This window comes from Diplotaxodon limnothrissa, linkage group LG7, assembly GCF_057381915.1.
Source record: "Diplotaxodon limnothrissa isolate DT_005_m linkage group LG7, D_limnothrissa_male_GT1.1, whole genome shotgun sequence".
Classification (NCBI taxonomy): domain Eukaryota; kingdom Metazoa; phylum Chordata; class Actinopteri; order Cichliformes; family Cichlidae; genus Diplotaxodon; species Diplotaxodon limnothrissa.
This window is the reverse complement of record NC_140602.1, coordinates 22,394,440-22,412,943: the sequence shown is the minus strand read 5'-3', so window position 1 is coordinate 22,412,943 and position 18,504 is coordinate 22,394,440. Positions and strand designations below refer to the sequence as shown.

General features: G+C 43.1%; 1 protein-coding gene across 1 annotated transcript in view; it reads right to left on the bottom strand.

Annotated features, from left to right (window-relative positions):
* The window catches only part of LOC146628255 (unconventional myosin-IXAb-like), a 160,287-nt gene that overhangs the window by 15,495 nt on the left and 126,288 nt on the right, over window positions 1-18,504 (bottom strand). The window contains exons 13-31 of the mRNA XM_085359437.1: window positions 16,711-16,852; window positions 15,096-15,291; window positions 13,755-13,874; window positions 10,566-10,641; window positions 10,346-10,489; window positions 9,386-9,425; window positions 9,168-9,290; window positions 8,944-9,024; window positions 8,741-8,851; window positions 8,377-8,499; window positions 8,112-8,261; window positions 6,554-6,855; window positions 4,929-6,134; window positions 4,193-4,277; window positions 3,785-3,988; window positions 1,762-1,859; window positions 1,575-1,678; window positions 453-676; window positions 91-207 (exon numbers count right to left, since the gene is read on the bottom strand). Coding sequence (XP_085215563.1) covers window positions 91-207; window positions 453-676; window positions 1,575-1,678; window positions 1,762-1,859; window positions 3,785-3,988; window positions 4,193-4,277; window positions 4,929-6,134; window positions 6,554-6,855; window positions 8,112-8,261; window positions 8,377-8,499; window positions 8,741-8,851; window positions 8,944-9,024; window positions 9,168-9,290; window positions 9,386-9,425; window positions 10,346-10,489; window positions 10,566-10,641; window positions 13,755-13,874; window positions 15,096-15,291; window positions 16,711-16,852 — 3,646 coding nt within the window. The remainder of the gene's footprint in view (window positions 1-90; window positions 208-452; window positions 677-1,574; window positions 1,679-1,761; window positions 1,860-3,784; window positions 3,989-4,192; window positions 4,278-4,928; window positions 6,135-6,553; window positions 6,856-8,111; window positions 8,262-8,376; window positions 8,500-8,740; window positions 8,852-8,943; window positions 9,025-9,167; window positions 9,291-9,385; window positions 9,426-10,345; window positions 10,490-10,565; window positions 10,642-13,754; window positions 13,875-15,095; window positions 15,292-16,710; window positions 16,853-18,504) is intronic.

Sequence of the window (18,504 nt, the reverse complement as noted above, 5' to 3'; positions counted from 1 at the left end):
AAATCTAGTTTAAGTGGCAGCATCTCGGTTTTTAAAATCTTCCTGGTCGTGTGACAGCAATGACAGAGTAAAAGAGGGTGTCAGACTCACAGCGAGGGCAGTGGAGTACGAGTTGAAGATGTTGATCCTGAATTCCTTCAGCGCTTTCTTAAAAACAACATCCACCATGGTGTCCTTTTTACCATCTTCAGAATCAAGATCGGCAATCTGAGGGAGCGAAGCACACCAAAATAATCTATATGGATCAATATGTGAATCGGAGTTTGGGGTGAACTGTTCCTTTAATTCTGTTTGATGTTTAATTTACACAGACAACCACATACGACACGCTGCATGAGAATTTAAACGTTACGTACTACGAGGTAACCCTTACAACTCTATGAACAGCGAAAACACACAAACACTGCTCTTTGTGTGAGTCAGTGAGGCGTGTGCGGCCTTTGCCCTCTCACCTTCTTCATGAGGAAGTCGTTCATGCTGCGATAGTCGTGGGCCGAGGTGAGGATGTGCAGCGCGTCATTCTGCCACTGGGCAGGTTCCAGAGCGATGCTGCTGATCTTCACGCTGCGACGTCTCTTCATTTTGGGAGACGGCTCCTTGTTCTCCTTACTGTCTCTGACCCCCCGAGATGAAGCCGCCTCCAAATCTGGACTGTGAGGAGGAGACGGGCCTTCTGCTACACAAAGACACCAAAGGTTTAGGCTTAATTCATCTAGGAATAAAATACACAATTTTTTTGTTTTGTTTTCCATTAAAAACGACTATTCCTTATGCTATACTGTGCACTTCTACTCTTCACAAATTTATTACACCATGTCTCAAATTTACTGCCAGAACAAATTCATGCTTGCAGCTCTGATCCTGTTTTTATTCACTTGTGTGTACCACACATGGGTGTGACCAGGATATTCTGGAAGTAGAGCTCCTCTTGGAAGTCTTTTTCAACATTTAACACAGCTGCTATTTATGGATCGGTCCTGTTCACTTGTGCCTGGTGATCTGTGTCAGAGGCCCATCTCTCTCTGCAGTCTTCTCTCATCAGATGGCAGATGGCCGTCCCTCCCCGAGCCTGGTTCAGATAGAGGTTTCTTCCTGTTAAAAGGAAGTTTTTCCTTCCCACTGTCGCCAAGTGCTTGCTCACAGCGCCATCCGATTGTTGGGGTTTTCTCTGTATTATTGTTGGGTCTTTATCTTACAACAGAAAGCACCTCGAGGTGACTTTTGTTAATGTGATTGCAACTGACTAAAAACTAGTGTGCTCCTGGTTGCTCTGCCTTTAAGCTTTGAAACTCTTGAACTGCTGAGACACAGCTCTCTCATCACCAGCAATGATCCTTCATATTAAACCTGCTGTTCTCTGCATATCCACATCCATGAAGAAATCACAAAGCAAGAGGAAGATCCAGAAAGCGATCTAGAAACAGCAGCAATGCTGAGGCTGTCCAGAGCTAATCAGGTGACGTATTTCATTTTTATTTACAGTTCAGAGATAATTGTGAGCACATCTAGCGTTTGCATGCTTATAAATCTGCTCAGAGGCTGTATGTGGCATGCTGAATAGCTTTTATTTTTACCATGTGTTTCTCCAACTTCACTCATGATGGCCTGCTTCTCCCTTGACAGTTTTTTCTCACTGTGTTTCGTTTTACTCCAGAATCGCATCTTCCCTCTCATCCTGCTGAAAAAACAAAACAAAACAAAAAACTTCAACATCTAGCATAAAAAGTAAGATGTGACAAGAGAAAGTTGAGGAAGATCTACCTTCCATCTTGACTGGAGGTTTTCCTGAGGATCTCCATCTTGCCCAAGTCCCCTGATGACATGGTCTTATGGATTTTCTTCTGGTCTTTGTGAGACGACTGGAGAGAAAGATACAGTGAGTGAGAAAGACCACAAAACATATTTATAATCTGTCAGCTGACACGACTGTGACATGTTTTGATTAAGAATTCTGCAGAGTTTTATGGTTTTAGCAGAGTTTATTTGCAAAACTACAACTACTAAATTACTACTTCGAATAAATAAATGATCACATTAACTTCATGTGAAGAAACTGAAAAAATCGGCACCATAAACATGCACAGGCCTGATAATGAGAGTGTGTGATAGGCAAACAGAAGTCATATGTGTTAGACTGTGTAGGAAAATCTCATTGTTAGTGAGAAGTTACTCTGGTCCAGCTTTAATTGGCTCCAGCATGCAGGAGCAGTGCCGTGCAGTGCAATACGAGATGTTTTGTTTCAAGGACGGGTCAAGTTTGGGAGGTCAGAATATGAGAGAACAACGTCTTTGACCACATCACACGAGTCAAACAAGTTTGCGCTGGGACAGTCTGCGTTCAGTGCTGTAAAAGAAGAATATCTAAATAAACTCATTCTGAGTTTTAGCATTTTATTTTTCCTTCATGACAGATGCAAAACTGTGAGCAGTTTGGTCTAAGAGGATTTGTAATTTAACATGGTGAGGGGGACAACCACAGGTAGATAAGCTGAGGCTTCACCTATCATGTTGAATTTTCATTCACAGATACCACTGAGCTGTTTTTTACATCTTCTATTATTGTGAACCTATTGTGCTCAGTTTTAGCTCCACACTGTTACACATACCGTTTTCTTTAGCCAAGCTCCATTCTGTAGTCTTGCCCTTGCTGTAGGTCATTAGTTCAGTGTTTGACCTACGCATCTTTCTTTTGATTGGCTTACGCTCACAGACAAAAGGTTTAAATGGCAGGTGGGTGTGGCTTCTGTGCTGAGATGACCATATTAGAGATGATATTATCCTCTGTAATACGTCTGAGATGGAGGGTTTAGAGCAGTCTGAAGCTCACGCTTTAGGCTTGCAGGGATTACTTGATCTGTGGACATGTTTAATATGAGCTTCCTTCATTGTTTCATTACATATTCAGGGCTGGAGCTACACACCGACTCAAATAGCTGCTTGTTAAAACCACAGTGTGCTTCCATCACGTCACAAAGCAGAAATTCTCTCTTTAACATCAAAGTGAGCTCACTGCACTCAAACGACTTCCACAGTCGCCAGATCTCAATCCAACAGAGCACATCTGGAATGTGGTGCGACGGCATATTAGCATCATGAATATGCAGCACATTTATGCGTGACACTATCATGTCAAGATGGATCAAAATCTCCAGGAAGTGTTTCTAGCACCGTACTGAATCTGTGCCACGATGAATTCATCAGTTTAGAAGGCAAGGTAACTAATGACCAATGAGTATATATCACAGGAAATATAGGAAAGCATAATAGGTTCAGGTTACGAATAATTATGAGCTTTCAAAACTTGATGACTTTGCACTTCACTCTGTAAATCTGTAAATTTTGTATCTAATGAAACAATGCAAGCGAAGTGACCCTGTTGCATTTAGAACCTGTCTGAATAATTTAAGGATGATGACATTTTTGCAAAGCACATATTATCTGAATTAAACTAGCTGATAGAGCAAAGTGAAAACGGTAGTGTGGTCGAGAAGCTTGGACTTAGTTTCAAACTAGCAGCCACCAAAGCAGTGTGCAAGGCCATTCACAGCACCAAGTGACCTTTATCAGCACTGAGGAAAAACACAAACAGCGCTGCCATATTTAGCAGAGAAACATGTTTTTGGTCTGACAGCGTTGAAAAACTGAAAGTGGGGTTAGCAGTGTTAAAAGGCTCGTCCCCCTGTCGTGTGGCCAGATGCACATGAGAAGAAGGTAGAGAGGGGGACCGAAGTGGACAGGTTACTCGCACGGAGGTCAGGTGACCGCCGCAGACCCGGTATTTTACCATCTCGGAGTCACTGTGACAGTCAGCGTCGGGGTGGGAGTGTGGGGGAGACAGAGAGGGGGGCAGCGTGCAGGAGTGGGCAGGGATGTAGTATTCATCATCGTCATCCGACTGGGTCGCCCCCTCTGAGTTACAGCGAGTCAGGAAGTCGGAGCGCGTCCGGGACATTCGGGCTTTCTTTTTGGGGCCGGGGCGGCCCACCTGCTTCCAGGCAACCATAAGAATATATCAGCTGTGTGTGTATGTGTGTGTTTGTTGGCGTGCTTGTATTTACTTGTTTTGTGTCTTAAACTTGACTCAAAGTAAATAAAAATCTCAATCTTGAGTCTGAACTGAATGAGTAAAGATAACAATAATTACGATGTGCAAATGAAATTAAAGTGATGTGTAGAAGCTGCAGGCTCCTACCTCTCTGCTTCTGGATCCAGCAGACTTGGAATCATCTCTGAACATGGCGAGAGATCGTTCCTGGTTCACCAAATCCTTATCGGACCTGCATCAAATCACCACAGTTTAAAAGGTCCTACTTTGAGTTAACTGGTCTCTTTAAAAAGCGCTAATGAAGTCGACTTTTTTTTGTAATGAAGGAAAACTGGTGATACAGATTTGGGGAAATGAATCATTAGCCTTTAAACAGCACTGCAGGCTTGCAGCTGTTCATATTGCACTTTCAAAATAAAATGACTCGGATTAAGTGAGTTGATTTTTGGCATCTTCTTTAAGCAATTCTTCTTAAGCATCTTCTTTTGGCCATCACAATATTTAAGGGTTATGTTCACCAGCTCCAAGGGATGAAACTGTGCACCTATCTGGCCCAGGTTGTTCTATTGACACCATATGAAGACCTAGCTTAACACAACTGTGCAACTATCCACTGGGACTATTCACTCTACACGCCTCCTGCTTGTCCTGGCTAACTCAAAAAGATTCTCCCTTCCAGCAGATAAAGACCCCTCCACCCCCTCCATGGAATAGACCACGAGGTAAACAGTTTGCTTTGAGGAGTTTTCTTCCATTCAATCGAAACAGAAGAGGCACTGCAGGTGTGTTCATGGCGTTCCATTTAAATAGCTTCAGTGCACTCTGGAGAGGCAAATATACGCCTCGGCCCTGCTAAACAAACACAAAAGCACAGTTTACTTACTTGGAGAACGGCAGCTTGCGCCTGGGTGGGGAGAACACAGTACTAGAGGGTTTCTCCACCATGTTCACAATCACAGTCTGGGCGTTGCTCTTCTTCTGGGCCTTTGGAGGTTTGGTGTCCAGGACCGGGCTGGGGGCCTCCTTTGCTGACCTAATCGTCTTCCTCTCCTGCAGAGTGGGGAGTACGGCAGGAACGCTGCATGTGGGCTTCAGGGCAATTTTGATGTCCATCTCTGCGGAACAAATCCCTGGACCTTCCTGACTCTCTCCACGAGTGAAGGGAGCCTTTGAAGACTTACTGACCACAAATATGTCTCTCTTGGCTTGGGTGGAAACGCCGAGAGGCTGCTCCCTGTCTGATGCTATCTCAAGGCCTGCAATAGGGGTCATTTGGGCATTGGGTGCTCCTGTTTGAGAAGCTCTTTCTAGAGTTTGGGCTGCCAGCAGCTCTCCCTCTTCCAAAGGACTCTCTTTCTGCATACTGATCAACACCACTACAGGCCTTCGAGACGTGGACTCCCTTCTTTCTCTGTAAGAACTGCTGGGGCTTTCAGATTTTGGTTCATGAGCTGGACTTTGGTCAGAAGCAATATAAAAAGTTGCCCTCGGGGCCTCCACTTTGTTTGGCAACTCAGTCACAGGCTTTTCATTATAGTTGGAATCTCTCAGCCCCTGCTGAAGTTGAATATCCAGCGTCTTGGGCTGTTCCTGAAGTACACTGAGCTGAGAACTATATCCTCCGGAGCCTTCAGTTTCCATGTCTTCCACACTGAGAACTTCAAAACTTCCTTGACTAGCCGGGGACCCTTGGGGTGAATGTCTGTGATGCTCATCCTGTTGAGAGCTGCTGCTGCTGTTTGGGACCGGGTCTTCTGGCAGCGAACCCCCCAAGCTGGTACTTCGGACTTTAAGAAGCTCCAGGCTGAACTGTGCCTGCTCCAGCTCTCTCATTCGTCTGCTCTCTCGTTTCGACCGGTTCTTATGGCTGCTCTCGTCTGTGCTCCTGCTTCGCTCCAAGTCATCTTCTTTTTCCATCTCTGCTCCATAAAGTGAAACAGACTTAGAGTCTTCGGGGAGCTGTGCAGAGATGTCCTGGCCATAACTCTCCAGTCCGGATGAGGCGGGCTCTCTTCTTCCTGCCTCCATCGCTGCTGACAGACTTGTTTGTTCACCAAGTCTCTCGTGCTGCTCCTTGAAGTCTCTAAACCTGGAAACAGTAATAGTGAGGAAACAGAAGCCTATTATCCACATAGGCACCACCATGATTTTACTTCCTGTGCCAAAAACTTGGGTTTCTACACATTTTCACATAAAACACCACTTGGTGGCAGCAGATACAACTGTGAATCCTAGACTGTGCATACAGACAGATAGCGCAGGTGTCCCTTTGGATTGTTTGAAGTGTGTTCGAGTTCAACACTGTTTTGTTTTTTTTAAACCAGCAATAAGGTCTCCAAAGTAGCCCTGGTTAGAATTCCTGTGTAAATCTCATTGGCTGCATTTTGTTTAAATGCAACAATGTTAATGTGTCAGTGCATCAGTCCAACTATACAAATAAACACGCTGTATTTAAAAGACACTAATCAGTTGATTCAAACTACCTACAAGCTCAACTCCTTCACTCACCTGAGTCGAGCGAGGTATCCTCTGCTCCTCGCCTGTAACTGTATCATCGCTGCGTGCGTTCTGTGGTAACGCCTCCTCTCCCTGGATCCCTTCCAGGCTGTCTGAATTGCAGTAGCTGCCAGAGCCCTCCGATGGCAGCAGTTTTTCCAGCTCCTCTGTATGACGATCGCTGAATCCCGCCAGTGCAGGAACTTTCTCCTCTCTCTGTAACCCCTCCAAGCCGCCTGCAGACACAACGCCGCTCCCTCCTCAACGCTCAGGTCAATGGTGGACTGCCTGAAGAGGCAGAAACGCCACCATCGCTGAAAGAGAAAGAAAAGCACGGTGAGACAAAATAGATGTGAGGGAAAAAAGTCAGGCTGGGGATCCTTGAATATGTTGAGCTAAGCTTTGAATATTTTTTTAAAAGAAAAAGATGCTCATCCCCCTTTGGGACCACCTAAAATATGTGCATATCTGTGAGGCTAAACTGACGCAGTTTATGTAAGAGATGTATGAAATTTGACGCCTGTTATTCATTCACTATGTCAAATCAATATGATGCAGTATGACTGACACCGCAGGAATGTTTGATTCAGAAAACTCCTCACGTTATTTTGATTAAGCCCAACTCCAAAACTTGAACTGTAATCTTGGAAGGCCCACGCAGAAATGCAACCAACAAGCACAGAATAAAAATCCCACATGTGACAGTTTATGTTTCGATGCTCTGATATTCTCTCGTAAAAGTTATCTGTGCCTGAATGGATCCTGCTCTGGAATGACCTGGTGTGTTTTCTTTCAGTCTCATGAGGATTTGGACAGCTTCTCTCCAAGAACTCTTCCAGAAAAAACAGAAAGAGCAAATTTGTTGTCTTTCATCCTCTCTCTACCACTTAGTGCTGCATCGTTTTTTCCACAGTATTTACTCTGTAGCACACGTGTTATTTCTTTCTTATAACTCATTAAAAATGTAACATATTCAGTCATGATTTAATACAGTAGCTTTATACTTAATTTCATACAATTTTATTCGTATAGCACCAAATCCCCAAAAACCTATCAAAAGCTTTCATGGCTTTTGCTTCCACTAGATCGATCGTGCTCACCAAAGTAAGCTAAATAGCAACTGACTTTGGCCTTTTAGATGAAAACACACTGCTCTGGATTTATAACAAGACAAATGAAAGCTGAATACACTCAGGCAAAGGCGGTGCCTGACTCAGGACATCCACTGGAGCATTATCTGGTATATGGATGCAATCGCATTAACATGGATTTTGTGTTAGAGACTTTGCTAGTTAAAGACCAAGAAGACAAATATCATACTTTATATCCCAACGCAGCATCATTGAAGGTCAGAGCTCTCCTGTGAGGACACAAGTGCTTATCATCTCAAAAGGAGAGACTATGTTTTAAGAACCATGACACTTAAAGAGTTAATACACAGCTATTAATCATCTAATGCTTAAACAGTCCCAGACTGGATTAGTGATACCCTTCAAGCATTAAGGAGAACAGAGGAACAAAGCTATAGAATTGGACCACTTCTTAGGCCCATCCCATCACAGCGTCTCACCTGAATGGTGCACGCAGCTCGTCTCATGTTGACAAAGTGCTTCCTCTCCAGAACTGCCCTGAAGCGGCGCTGCAGCATGACGATTCTCCGCAGGACCTCCTGGTGCAGGAGGGTCTGAAGACGCTGGCGCTCGGCCTCGCGCAGGAACACCTGCATCATACAGAAACATTAGGTAAAGTGAAGTTGCTGAAGTCCACTGCATGGGACATTTTAAAAAAACATATAGAGAGAAGGACAGTCCATTTATAATTTCCAGAATTCGTACCATGGTGCTGCCCACTTGGTACCCAGCAGGGGGCAGGTGGATCCGTCTGAAGAACTCCCTGACGCCCGACTTTGTGGGGCTAGTGCCCCGAGGCAGCAGCACATGGAAGTGATGCACAAAGTCCTGAAAAAAGGATTTTTGTATGTTCATTTTCTGGTGATTCATTTTGTGATGAAAATACAACATTAAAAACGTGTTTTGTTACATGAAGACAGAGTTCTGGTTAAGATTAAATACAGCAAGGAAATCTAAACATCATGACAAATGTTATTTTCTCAATAAAGTAAAACATCTTTTAAGCAACATAGTGATAACATGGCTTTGGCTGTGGATCTGCAGCGCAGTTGCGTTAGGAGGGGATTACCTGAAAGGTGTACTTGCTGCTGTAACCTGATTGTCTGATCCGGACGGTTTCCAGCATACCTGTGTACCTCAGCTGTCTGAGCACCAGACTGTCGTTGAAGCGCAGCGGCAGCTAAGTGGGACAGAAAAACAACAGGAGCGCTTAAACACAATCCAGCAGTCGGTCACTAAGAGGAGTGGAGGCTATTCTGCAGGAGCGATCACCTTCTCAGCGTTGGAGCGAATGCACTTGACAAAGTACGGCTCCGACTGATCCAGAGTCTCCATCAGCTTATTGAGCGACGCCTGCACACACAAACTGAAATGATCACACTTTTGCTCTTTGTTGTTACTGATGCTGCTGCACGTGCTCGTGCTGCCGTCTGCTGTGTCACCAGTGTTGTTGTAATTCTTTGAGTGCTCCAGCAGAGGGAGAAAGCGGCACTGACCTGGAACTGAGCGCTGATGCTGGGAGGCTTCTTCTTCTTGTGCAGATGAAGCAGAGACTTGGTGATGCGGTCGTGGAGCGTCACGCTGCTCAGGTAGCGCAGAGACTTAATGTCCAGCAAGTGCTGCGCACAAAAACCCGGATCATTTACAAACCTGTGTATCACTGAAGTGAATGAACACCTACTAAGTTTTGCGTAGTGTCAGGTCAGCGTCTTACCTTGGGAAGAGTTGGTTTAGTTTTGCAGTTTTTGTTTCTCCTGAACATGAGAAATTATAATTAGCAGATATTATCAGCAGACTCAACAGCTATTAACATCTTTTATTTCCTCTGTATTAGTGCTGATACGCTCTCTTATCCCTTCTTACAATCCAGCCTTACAGGCCTTACAGTATGCTGGGGGAAAGCACCTTAAAAACCATTGCTTTAAAGACAGCCTATTATACTTGTCTGTATTTTTTGCCGGCTATACTCTATACTGTTACAGTGACATTATATTAAACATGCCAAAGTTTTGATTCATGAAGTCTGTGTGTGTGGATAATCCCTGTGACTCACAGTCTGCTCAAAACGGCTGCTTTTAGACAGCTATTTCCTTCCTTGGCTCTGTATGATGTTAATGACTGCAGATAGCCCTCAAATGGGCACGAAGATCTGGCTGTCAGCACCAGAAGCCTGACACATCTGCCGTTTAAACCTCCAGTTTACAACTGGGGAAGCCAATCAGAAGATTCAGACAGCGTATGAACAGCACCAAGTTAGAGTGTAAGATATCCAAGGAGTTTTTAAAACTGTGACTGACGCAAAGCTACTTTAGTAGAGTCCAAGAATAAAATTAGTTAGCAGGAAATGAGCAGAATAGGCTCCATTTAAAGCGTATCACTACTAATATTAGACCAACAGGGGCGGGCGAAGCTCAGGAAGTAGAGTGGATTGTCTACTAATTGGAAGGTCAATGGTTTTAAATTGCTCCTGATGTATTGTGTGAGTGTGTGGGTGATAGATAAAAGAGCTTGAAGTGCACAGAACAAAGCACTGTATGATTGCGTGTGCATGGGTGAATGCATGCTTGCAGGGTAAAAGCGCTTCGAGTGCTCAGCGTGATATACTGGATTGAGAATTATCAAAAACAAACAAGCAAACAAAAAGACTACTGTGACTTTGTGATATGTCACTCACATTAGAATTCCCTGAGCTCTCTCTAGGAGCTTGCTGTTGTTCGAATTGAGGAAGATCCCATCTTCTTCCAGCGCGGGGCTTCCCATTGAAGAGAGGCGACCCGACCTGGAGGTGCGACCATTACATCCAACGCTGTAGCCATCCCTACAGGGAGGGAGGAAGAGTGAAGATCAGCACAGAGGCATTTTATTTAATACTAATAATACACACTCGAACTTACCAGCTGGCCTTCTCATTGAGGGCGTTGGTGCCTTGAAGATCTGACAAGGGGGTGCGGGGATTCTTCCTGGTTATACCTGGATAGGAAGTGGTGAAGGGAGGAAAAGGAAAGGAAATACAAAAAGGAGTCAAAGGTCACAGGGTTTATCAACACCTACATCTCACTCACCCCGTGTTTGAAGCCACAGCATTAAGATCCAGCGCTTAAGGGTCTCCACTAATCCCCTAACTCCAACTCTCTACCGTTCTTCGTTTTCACTGCTCTAACACACTTCTTCTTTATACATGACAAACAACTATCTTCAGGGCAGTATCTCTGTCCCACTTGGACTCTATTAGAGTGGCTTTGCTATCTGAAACAAGCTATTTTAGCCTTCTTCTGATTGGCTGCCCTAAACAGCAGGTGCAAAAGAAAATTGCCCAGATTACCCGTAATTTGGGCATTACAGATATTATCTTAACAAGGCTCTTTCAAAGCAAAATATAAACATTACAGTATATGACTGTTTTCACAGGCTTACTTGTAGTAACCATGACTAGTACACAGATGTCGAGGTGCAAAATCATCAGACTTTCTCTTTTACAGGAAAAAATAAAGACTTGAGAAATTCTCTTGGGAATTTCCTTTGAAATGAGTTGCATTGCTGGAAAGCTGCTAAATCCCACTTCTGCAAAGTGCTGCTTTACAACATTAGGATACATGACATGACTTGAAGTATGCAAAAACACACTCAGGCACACAAATGTGATTATCAGTGCTGAAAGGAGTGATAAAGGACGGCCAGAAAAACCGTGGGTGTCATTAAACCCTTCTGGTCTACAGAGACCTGATTCATTTGTCCGATCACTCATGCGTGGGAAAATTTTTGGTTATGAGCTTTGCTCCTAGGCTGAGTCAATCTGCCCAGAGCTCAGAGTGACCCACATACCTGATTTCTTATTAATGGCTGCAACAGAACCAGTTTACCGGGCCTCAAAACCACAAGCCACCCATTATGATCTATACAGCACAGGATTCATTCCTTTCATTAGGCCGAGCTATGTGCCTTCTTAACTCACAAGGAATCAATCCATTTAAAAACCTCTTTCACAAGGATCACCTTCCAAACTCTACTTAGATATGAATCATAACAATTCAATATAGTACCATTTAATACATAAGTGAAGATAAAACACATTAAACCTCAAAAATTACATCAATTTTCAAAAGAATGCCTCTCATATTCTTAGCAAATTGAATTTAAATGATCAATACCAAAAAATATTGCACGCTCAAATAAGTGCTGACCTTTCAGTTTTACAGAGGGTCCCTATTATTCTGGCTTCAAATTTATTGAAATATTGACCCTGCAAACCTATCTTTAAAATCTGACAAAACAAATCCACATATGAGGACAAGCGAAATCCCACATCCTTATTATTTATAAGGATAACACTCATCATACGAACGTGAAGGGTGCAATATGCAAGATTATATATGCAAGAAATATAGCTTTGTGTCAAAGACATCTGTGTTGTATATCTACTGAAGTTGGGATAGTATTCAGCTAGGACCAGCTGTACCTTTCCGTAATACCAATTTATAGCTCAAGAGGAGCTACTGACTCATCCTAGTGTCCAGTCTGTCGAACTAACACGAAAAGAAGAAGCAGCGCTCCCCAGAGATTGTTTTTCACTTTTATACAGTCTATATACAAAGCAGGCAGTCAATAAATGAAACAAAAACATGATGACTGCAGATCCTGGGAACCAGCAGTAATGTGTGACCTGCCTTGGATTGCGTTGAATCCATGCAAAGCCTACCAGGTTGCCTATGCAGGCAGCTGATGTTGTTGCCAGCTTTTATACTTTTGCATGACACAGTGTACTGGTGTAAATCCCAGCGTGTAGGTGATAGCATGTACAAAACTCCTGCTAAACTGCTAAGACTAGCCAGACTCTCAAACTAATGTGTTTGTAAGTGCTACACTTTTTAGTGACATTCAACACATAATTTGTTTATGTATTGTTTTTGGGAGATTTTCTTTCTCTTAGACTAGTCGACTTGCCTAAATACTTTCTGCTATTTAAAAAACTAGCGTCCAAAGATTAGCATGGTAGGCTAGTTGGCGATTCTAAATCAGTTGTAGGTATGAGAAATATAAAGTGCTTTAGGTGTATAGACAGGGGTGCACATAAGTGGTCCACAGGTGCGCATTCGCTGTCAAAATAAAAGACGTGCACCAGATAAAAAGTTGCAACGCGCGTTTGCGTCCATATAAAAAGCACTGTTTTTGTCCGCTAGAGTCGGATTTTCACGGCATATTCTGCACCACATCTCTATGTGTTCATCATTTGTTTGAAGCCAGCTCACCTCCTGCAACTACTTTTCCGAGAATACACGCTTCTTTTGTGGTTCGGACTCCTTCTGACATTTCTTTGGAGGTGGAGGAAGACCAAAGTAATTGCTTAAAGGAGCTTCTTCGACATCTTTAAGAGTTCTAAACAAATGTCTGTCCTCCTGAAAATCTTATGTACGCAAACACGCGTTGCAACTTCATATCTGGTGCACGTCTTTTATTTTGACAGCGAATGCGCACCTGCGGACCACTTATGTGCACCCCTGTGTATAGACTGACCTGCCGTATGAACATATGGTTCATTATAGTTGATTTGTAGTTTTAAGTGCCTTGAGTGGTCAGTTAGACTAGAGTGCTACAAAACTGTGTGTAGGCTGCACTTTTAGCCTAGCATCGCTTACACCCGCAGCAAGCCTAGTTTGCCTTTCAAGTCAGTCATGGAGGTTGGTTGTTGACTGATGATGTAACAATTATTGGCAAGTGAAACAAAAGAAAGCCACACTAAGAAACAAAAGTAACACTGCCACTTCTAGGCTAAACTGTTTCACATATTCCACCTTTGCAAAACAAAAAATCATAAGTAAGGTGAGGAATAGAGAAAAACACAAATAACTAATACAAACTGTTATTTCAGTTTGATCAGTCTCAATTTTTGGTTAATAATCCATAAAACATGAAACATGTATGAACAAAATACTGCAAAAATCCATGACAATCCTTTTGCAGCACAAAACCGTATCCATGGTGAAATCACAGTGTGTGGGACTGAACTGAGGCTGCACACAAGTCTCTCCAACTTTCTTCCCACCGTCTATTAGTATGAATGTGTGCAGGAAACTCCGGTTACTTACTGTATTTCTCATCTTTGCATCTTTGAAGGATCTCGAGGCTCCGCTGGTGAACAGGGTGGTGAAGAAAACTGAAGCTGTCAACGGTTTTAACAACAGCACAGGGAACTGCTGCATCATTCCCTAAACCAGAGAGAGGGAGAGAAAATATGACAGTAAAGTCCAGTCAAGCATCTATCAGGAATATTAAACATAATAATGGTTATACTGTGAGTGGATTAAGTCACTAAGCTCTTTGGAGTTTGGAGGTTAGATCTACACAGAGAGTAGATAAGCTGGGAATAATGAACCAACTCCATCACAACAACCTACTGTCATTCAAAACCATGAGTCAAATGCTTATGAATGCCGACTATTGATTTTTAATACTGAAGGTTTGACGTAGTTCCTCTGGTGCCCACTGTAGTGGTACCGAATCTGTCCTCACAGAATCTATAAAAGATTGAAAACCTTGCTAAACTTCCTAAAGCGAACAAAAGGCAAAGCAAAATTTTCAATTGTGGAAGTTTGTAGCCGAGCTCCTGTTCAACCATGAGCACACCCCCCTGCACTTTTTACATAGCCTGGCTACTTGAGTCCCGACTGAAGACAGAAAGTTTATTATGATAAGGTAAATACACCAACTAACCATGTACAAATATTTAAAAAGGCCCACATCTTAACAATCAATCATTTTTCTGTAGCTCCTACTGTCAGCTTGGTTAATATTTGCGATGCGCAGTTTAGCTTATGGAAAACAATACTACACACCTGTATACTTAATATATTTGAATGTATAGCTAGTCACTGTTATCCTCATTTTGGACAAAGAAATGTTATCAAATAGTAATCTGAGACAAACTCCGAAAGTTTCTGTAAATATAATTTCTTCTGAAAATGAATGCAGAAAACACCATAAAAGTATCTGTAGCACCTGCAGGTAAGTTAGTCTTTCGTAACAACTATAGGGGGGGAGAGTGCTTTTACTTCAAGTCTTCATACCATAATTACCTGACATCTAACATGGCTTGCTGTGCTGTTATTTGTACACACAGCCCAGCCAACAGTTTTGGATTATGAAATAGTGTTTTTGGAAGGTTTCCATGTCTGTACACTGCACCCATAAGTTTTCAGATGCAGCTTGCTAAACCAAGCTTTCCAGTGTTAGCTAACAGCTTTAACAGTCTACTCTCTCACCCATGTGTGGTCACATTTAGCATAAAAAAGTTTTTTGTTTTTTTTTAAAGAAGTTGTGGCTGCAACAGCCATCTTTTATATACAGTCTATTATGGCAGAACATTTTTTTTCCTGGCCTTTAACTTTAACGGTTTACTGCATATACTGAACCTGCAGGGTGTTCTTCACCTGTTTTTTTGTGGGTGTGTCTGCGTCCAGCCTCCCTGAACGCCACATGAGCTCTGAAGTAAGCGCGGAGCACGGCCCAGCGAAAGGTCGCCACGGGGTCGATTCCCATCAGGCCGCAGATGAAGGCGTTCTTGCTGCTCTTGAGCAAGGCCACAATGTCGGGACGCATGTGGTCAGTGTTCTTCTCCCTGAAGTCCTGGATGAAGGAAAGACGTGTTTTCAAAACTGAGTAACAGCCTATTTCTTTCATTTAAAGAAGAACGTTAGGCAACCTTTGTAGGACTAAAGCATGAAAGCACAAAGCTGAAGTATTACAACAAACAAGGACCTTAGTTATTGCTGTGGCTGCGATTTTATTTCTTGTTTGTAAAGCTGTGGAAAGGCACTTGGCAGCAGAGTTTGCAACTATTTATGGGCAAATGTTTCACCTCTTTTCTTTACTCAGTTGTGTGGATAGAGTTAAATAGCTTGCATGATTGCGCCATCGATTTTCATCTAAGACTTGGCAAGAATGCAAATACATATTAGTATACAAAATGTCAAAATATTGCTTTAATCTTCAAAGCCATAATTAAAATGAAGCAGTTTTACAGCCTGTAGATATGTACTTAATTCACGCTTGTTGTCATGCACCTTTCGCTTCACATTAAGCACGAGGTGAGGAAAAATCTTCTCACACATCCATACGAGTGGAGAAACACATGCCCCACGCCCTCTGCCCCATCTGTCTGTAAGGAATGAAATATTCCAACTTGAAGTGGTGCTATCATAACAAAGCTTGAACTATAAACCCTTCTCTGTCCATATGAAACAAATCAGCTGTGCGCTCGCTGCCGAGCCAACGTCAGGCACATTTCACGTCTGCGGCTCTCGCTGCACGGTTTGCACCAAACGACTCACTGGCTCTGAGCAAATATAAGATATTTTTCCACAGCTGAGATAACCAGCTGTTATGGATTTATATTATACAGTGAAACAACAATACGCTCGATCCAGTCCAGCACATGTGCTTCTTATCAAAACGCAGCTTGGAAACGAGCAGAGAATTAGATCTAACTGTAAAAATAGGTCGACAGAACAAGCAGATCTGCGGCAGGGTTTCAGGATCCATAAAGACTCGAGTGAAGTGAGACAGCTCAGACTATCAAAATCTCAATTTGATGCAAACGAAAGGTAGAAAAGTGGATGTCAGATTCCGAACTGTAGTTCCTGGCTTCATCAGTAAATTGATGTTATCACTGGAGACATGTCTCCTAACACTTTATTTAAAATGAAGTCCGCAGCAAAATTAACAGATATCAGTGGAAAAAAATCTCTTTTTTTCACGTAACTGTTTGTGCCAGCGTGCTCGGTTTAATGCCTAATTTTGGGTTCATTCGCAGCTATTAGCAGGTGGGGCCGTTCTGTAAATCCAGGGCAGCAACAGAGCAAACGGTACATAAATCCTGGATTACTGTTACAGTTGGCTGCCCTGAGATTATAAGCAATTACCAACACGTGCAGGGTCGGGGACACGGTGAAACTACAACGCTGAGGCTAGGATGATCATCGGTGGTGACGTGCTACTGTAAAAAGCAGATCAGATCTTTTGCATGACAGCAGAGACTCGTCTTACCTTGACTCCGTACTTGACTTTCCCAGCGTAGTGTCTGATGATGAAGGCAGGCTCCATGACAGTGGGGAACTCGATGTAGCTGTTTCCTTCATGCTGACGCTTGAACTTGTCCAGCAAGGTCTGATTGGAAGCTTGAGGGAAACTGCAAAGACATTGATTTCATCAGGCTCGCATTCAAAGTCTCTAAAGACCAAAGTGGACACACTTTGGTCTTTAGAGACTTTTTATCTTCTGATTATTTCAGGAAAATAAAAAATAAGTTACAAACATTACCACCACCTGCCACATTTTTCCCACACATCTGCTTTCCTGCACTTCTCAAGCGCTCATCCCATTCCTCTAACCCCAAGAGATTAAAACTCCCTGTCACATATTTAATCCCATGATTTAAATTTAACCACAAGGGTGCTTACGAGGCCTCCACTTGCACATTCTTCTTTGGTATTTTCACCTCTGCTTTATGGACATTTAAGCCATTAACTACTAACCTCTGCTGGCTGGATCAACATTCCTGGAGATGTTTCATATCACCTCTCCTCCCTGCACCTCCAGACCGCCCTGCCTACCCAGGTGGAGGTCCTGAAGTTTGATGCTGTTAAAGTCAAAATGAGCCCCCACACTCGTCTGATTCTGCAGTAACATAATCCATCTCTCCAGAGGCCCTGAAGGCTGCACTAGCTGTGAGTGATGAGATCTCCAAGAGACTTTCCTTCTTTTGCTATAGTCATTTAGCATGAAGCTCCTTCCTGCGGCAGCACAAACCCTGGGAGAGATCCTGTCTGCCTCATTTTTTTCTTCAGAGATCCCCCTTTGACCCTATTTCTTCAAAATTGCTTCCCCACACCCCAACACGCACACACGCTGTACGAACAAATACATACACGGCATTCGGTCCACTCCCAATGTTATTACATCCAGATGAAGCAGCTACGCTAAGTGGCAGGTAAGATGACAGCTAACATAGATAAATATGGTTCCAAAGATGCACCGCCTGGTGTGTTTTTCTATGCGAGGGGGCTGGGGGAGCATTTGATTTGATTTATGAAGAAGAAAGATGCCGAGACAGAGAGCTGACCCGCAGTACAATGTTTCACCATAGGAAAGGCAGAGAAAAAGCACAACCTGTTACAGTAAAAGTGGGGGAGGAATCAGTATATCTTTGGTTAAACCCTGGTACGAGTCCCAGTGTTGGTATCGATCAGGCTAATGAATGAAAAGCCTGCAGAGGGAGCAATCGGTCTCTTCAGTTTAACAGATGCACGAAAGTAGTTTCCGTGTAGCGTGACCATCATTGATGAAGCACACTGCAAGGGGACAAAGTTTAAAAGCAAGAACCAAACTGCAAGCAATAAAAGACCTATCTATACTCTGCTCTTCAACTGGTTTCACCAATAATCAGCTACATTTATATCCTCTCCTCATGTTTAGTGAAAATCCCAATAATCAGACAACCTATTTGAATAAGCACTTGGCAACAGTGGGAAGGAAAAACTCCCTTTTAACAGGAAAAGAAACAGGAAGAAACTATCTAACGCAACTGGTTAAGTGTGAGGGGAGGGAGACAGGACAAAAGACACACAGATTAATGATAACCAATGATTAAAAGCAGAGTTGTGTATAAACACAAAGAGAGCAAAAGCAGGTGAGTAAAATAGAAACACTCATGGGAAGCCCCCAGCAGCCAAGGGTCTATTGCAGTATAACTAAGGCTACGTCTACACTAGCCCGGATAAATTTGAAAACTGTGTTTTTGTCTGAAAACGCTCTGTGTCCACACTAGCGTTTTCAGTCGTT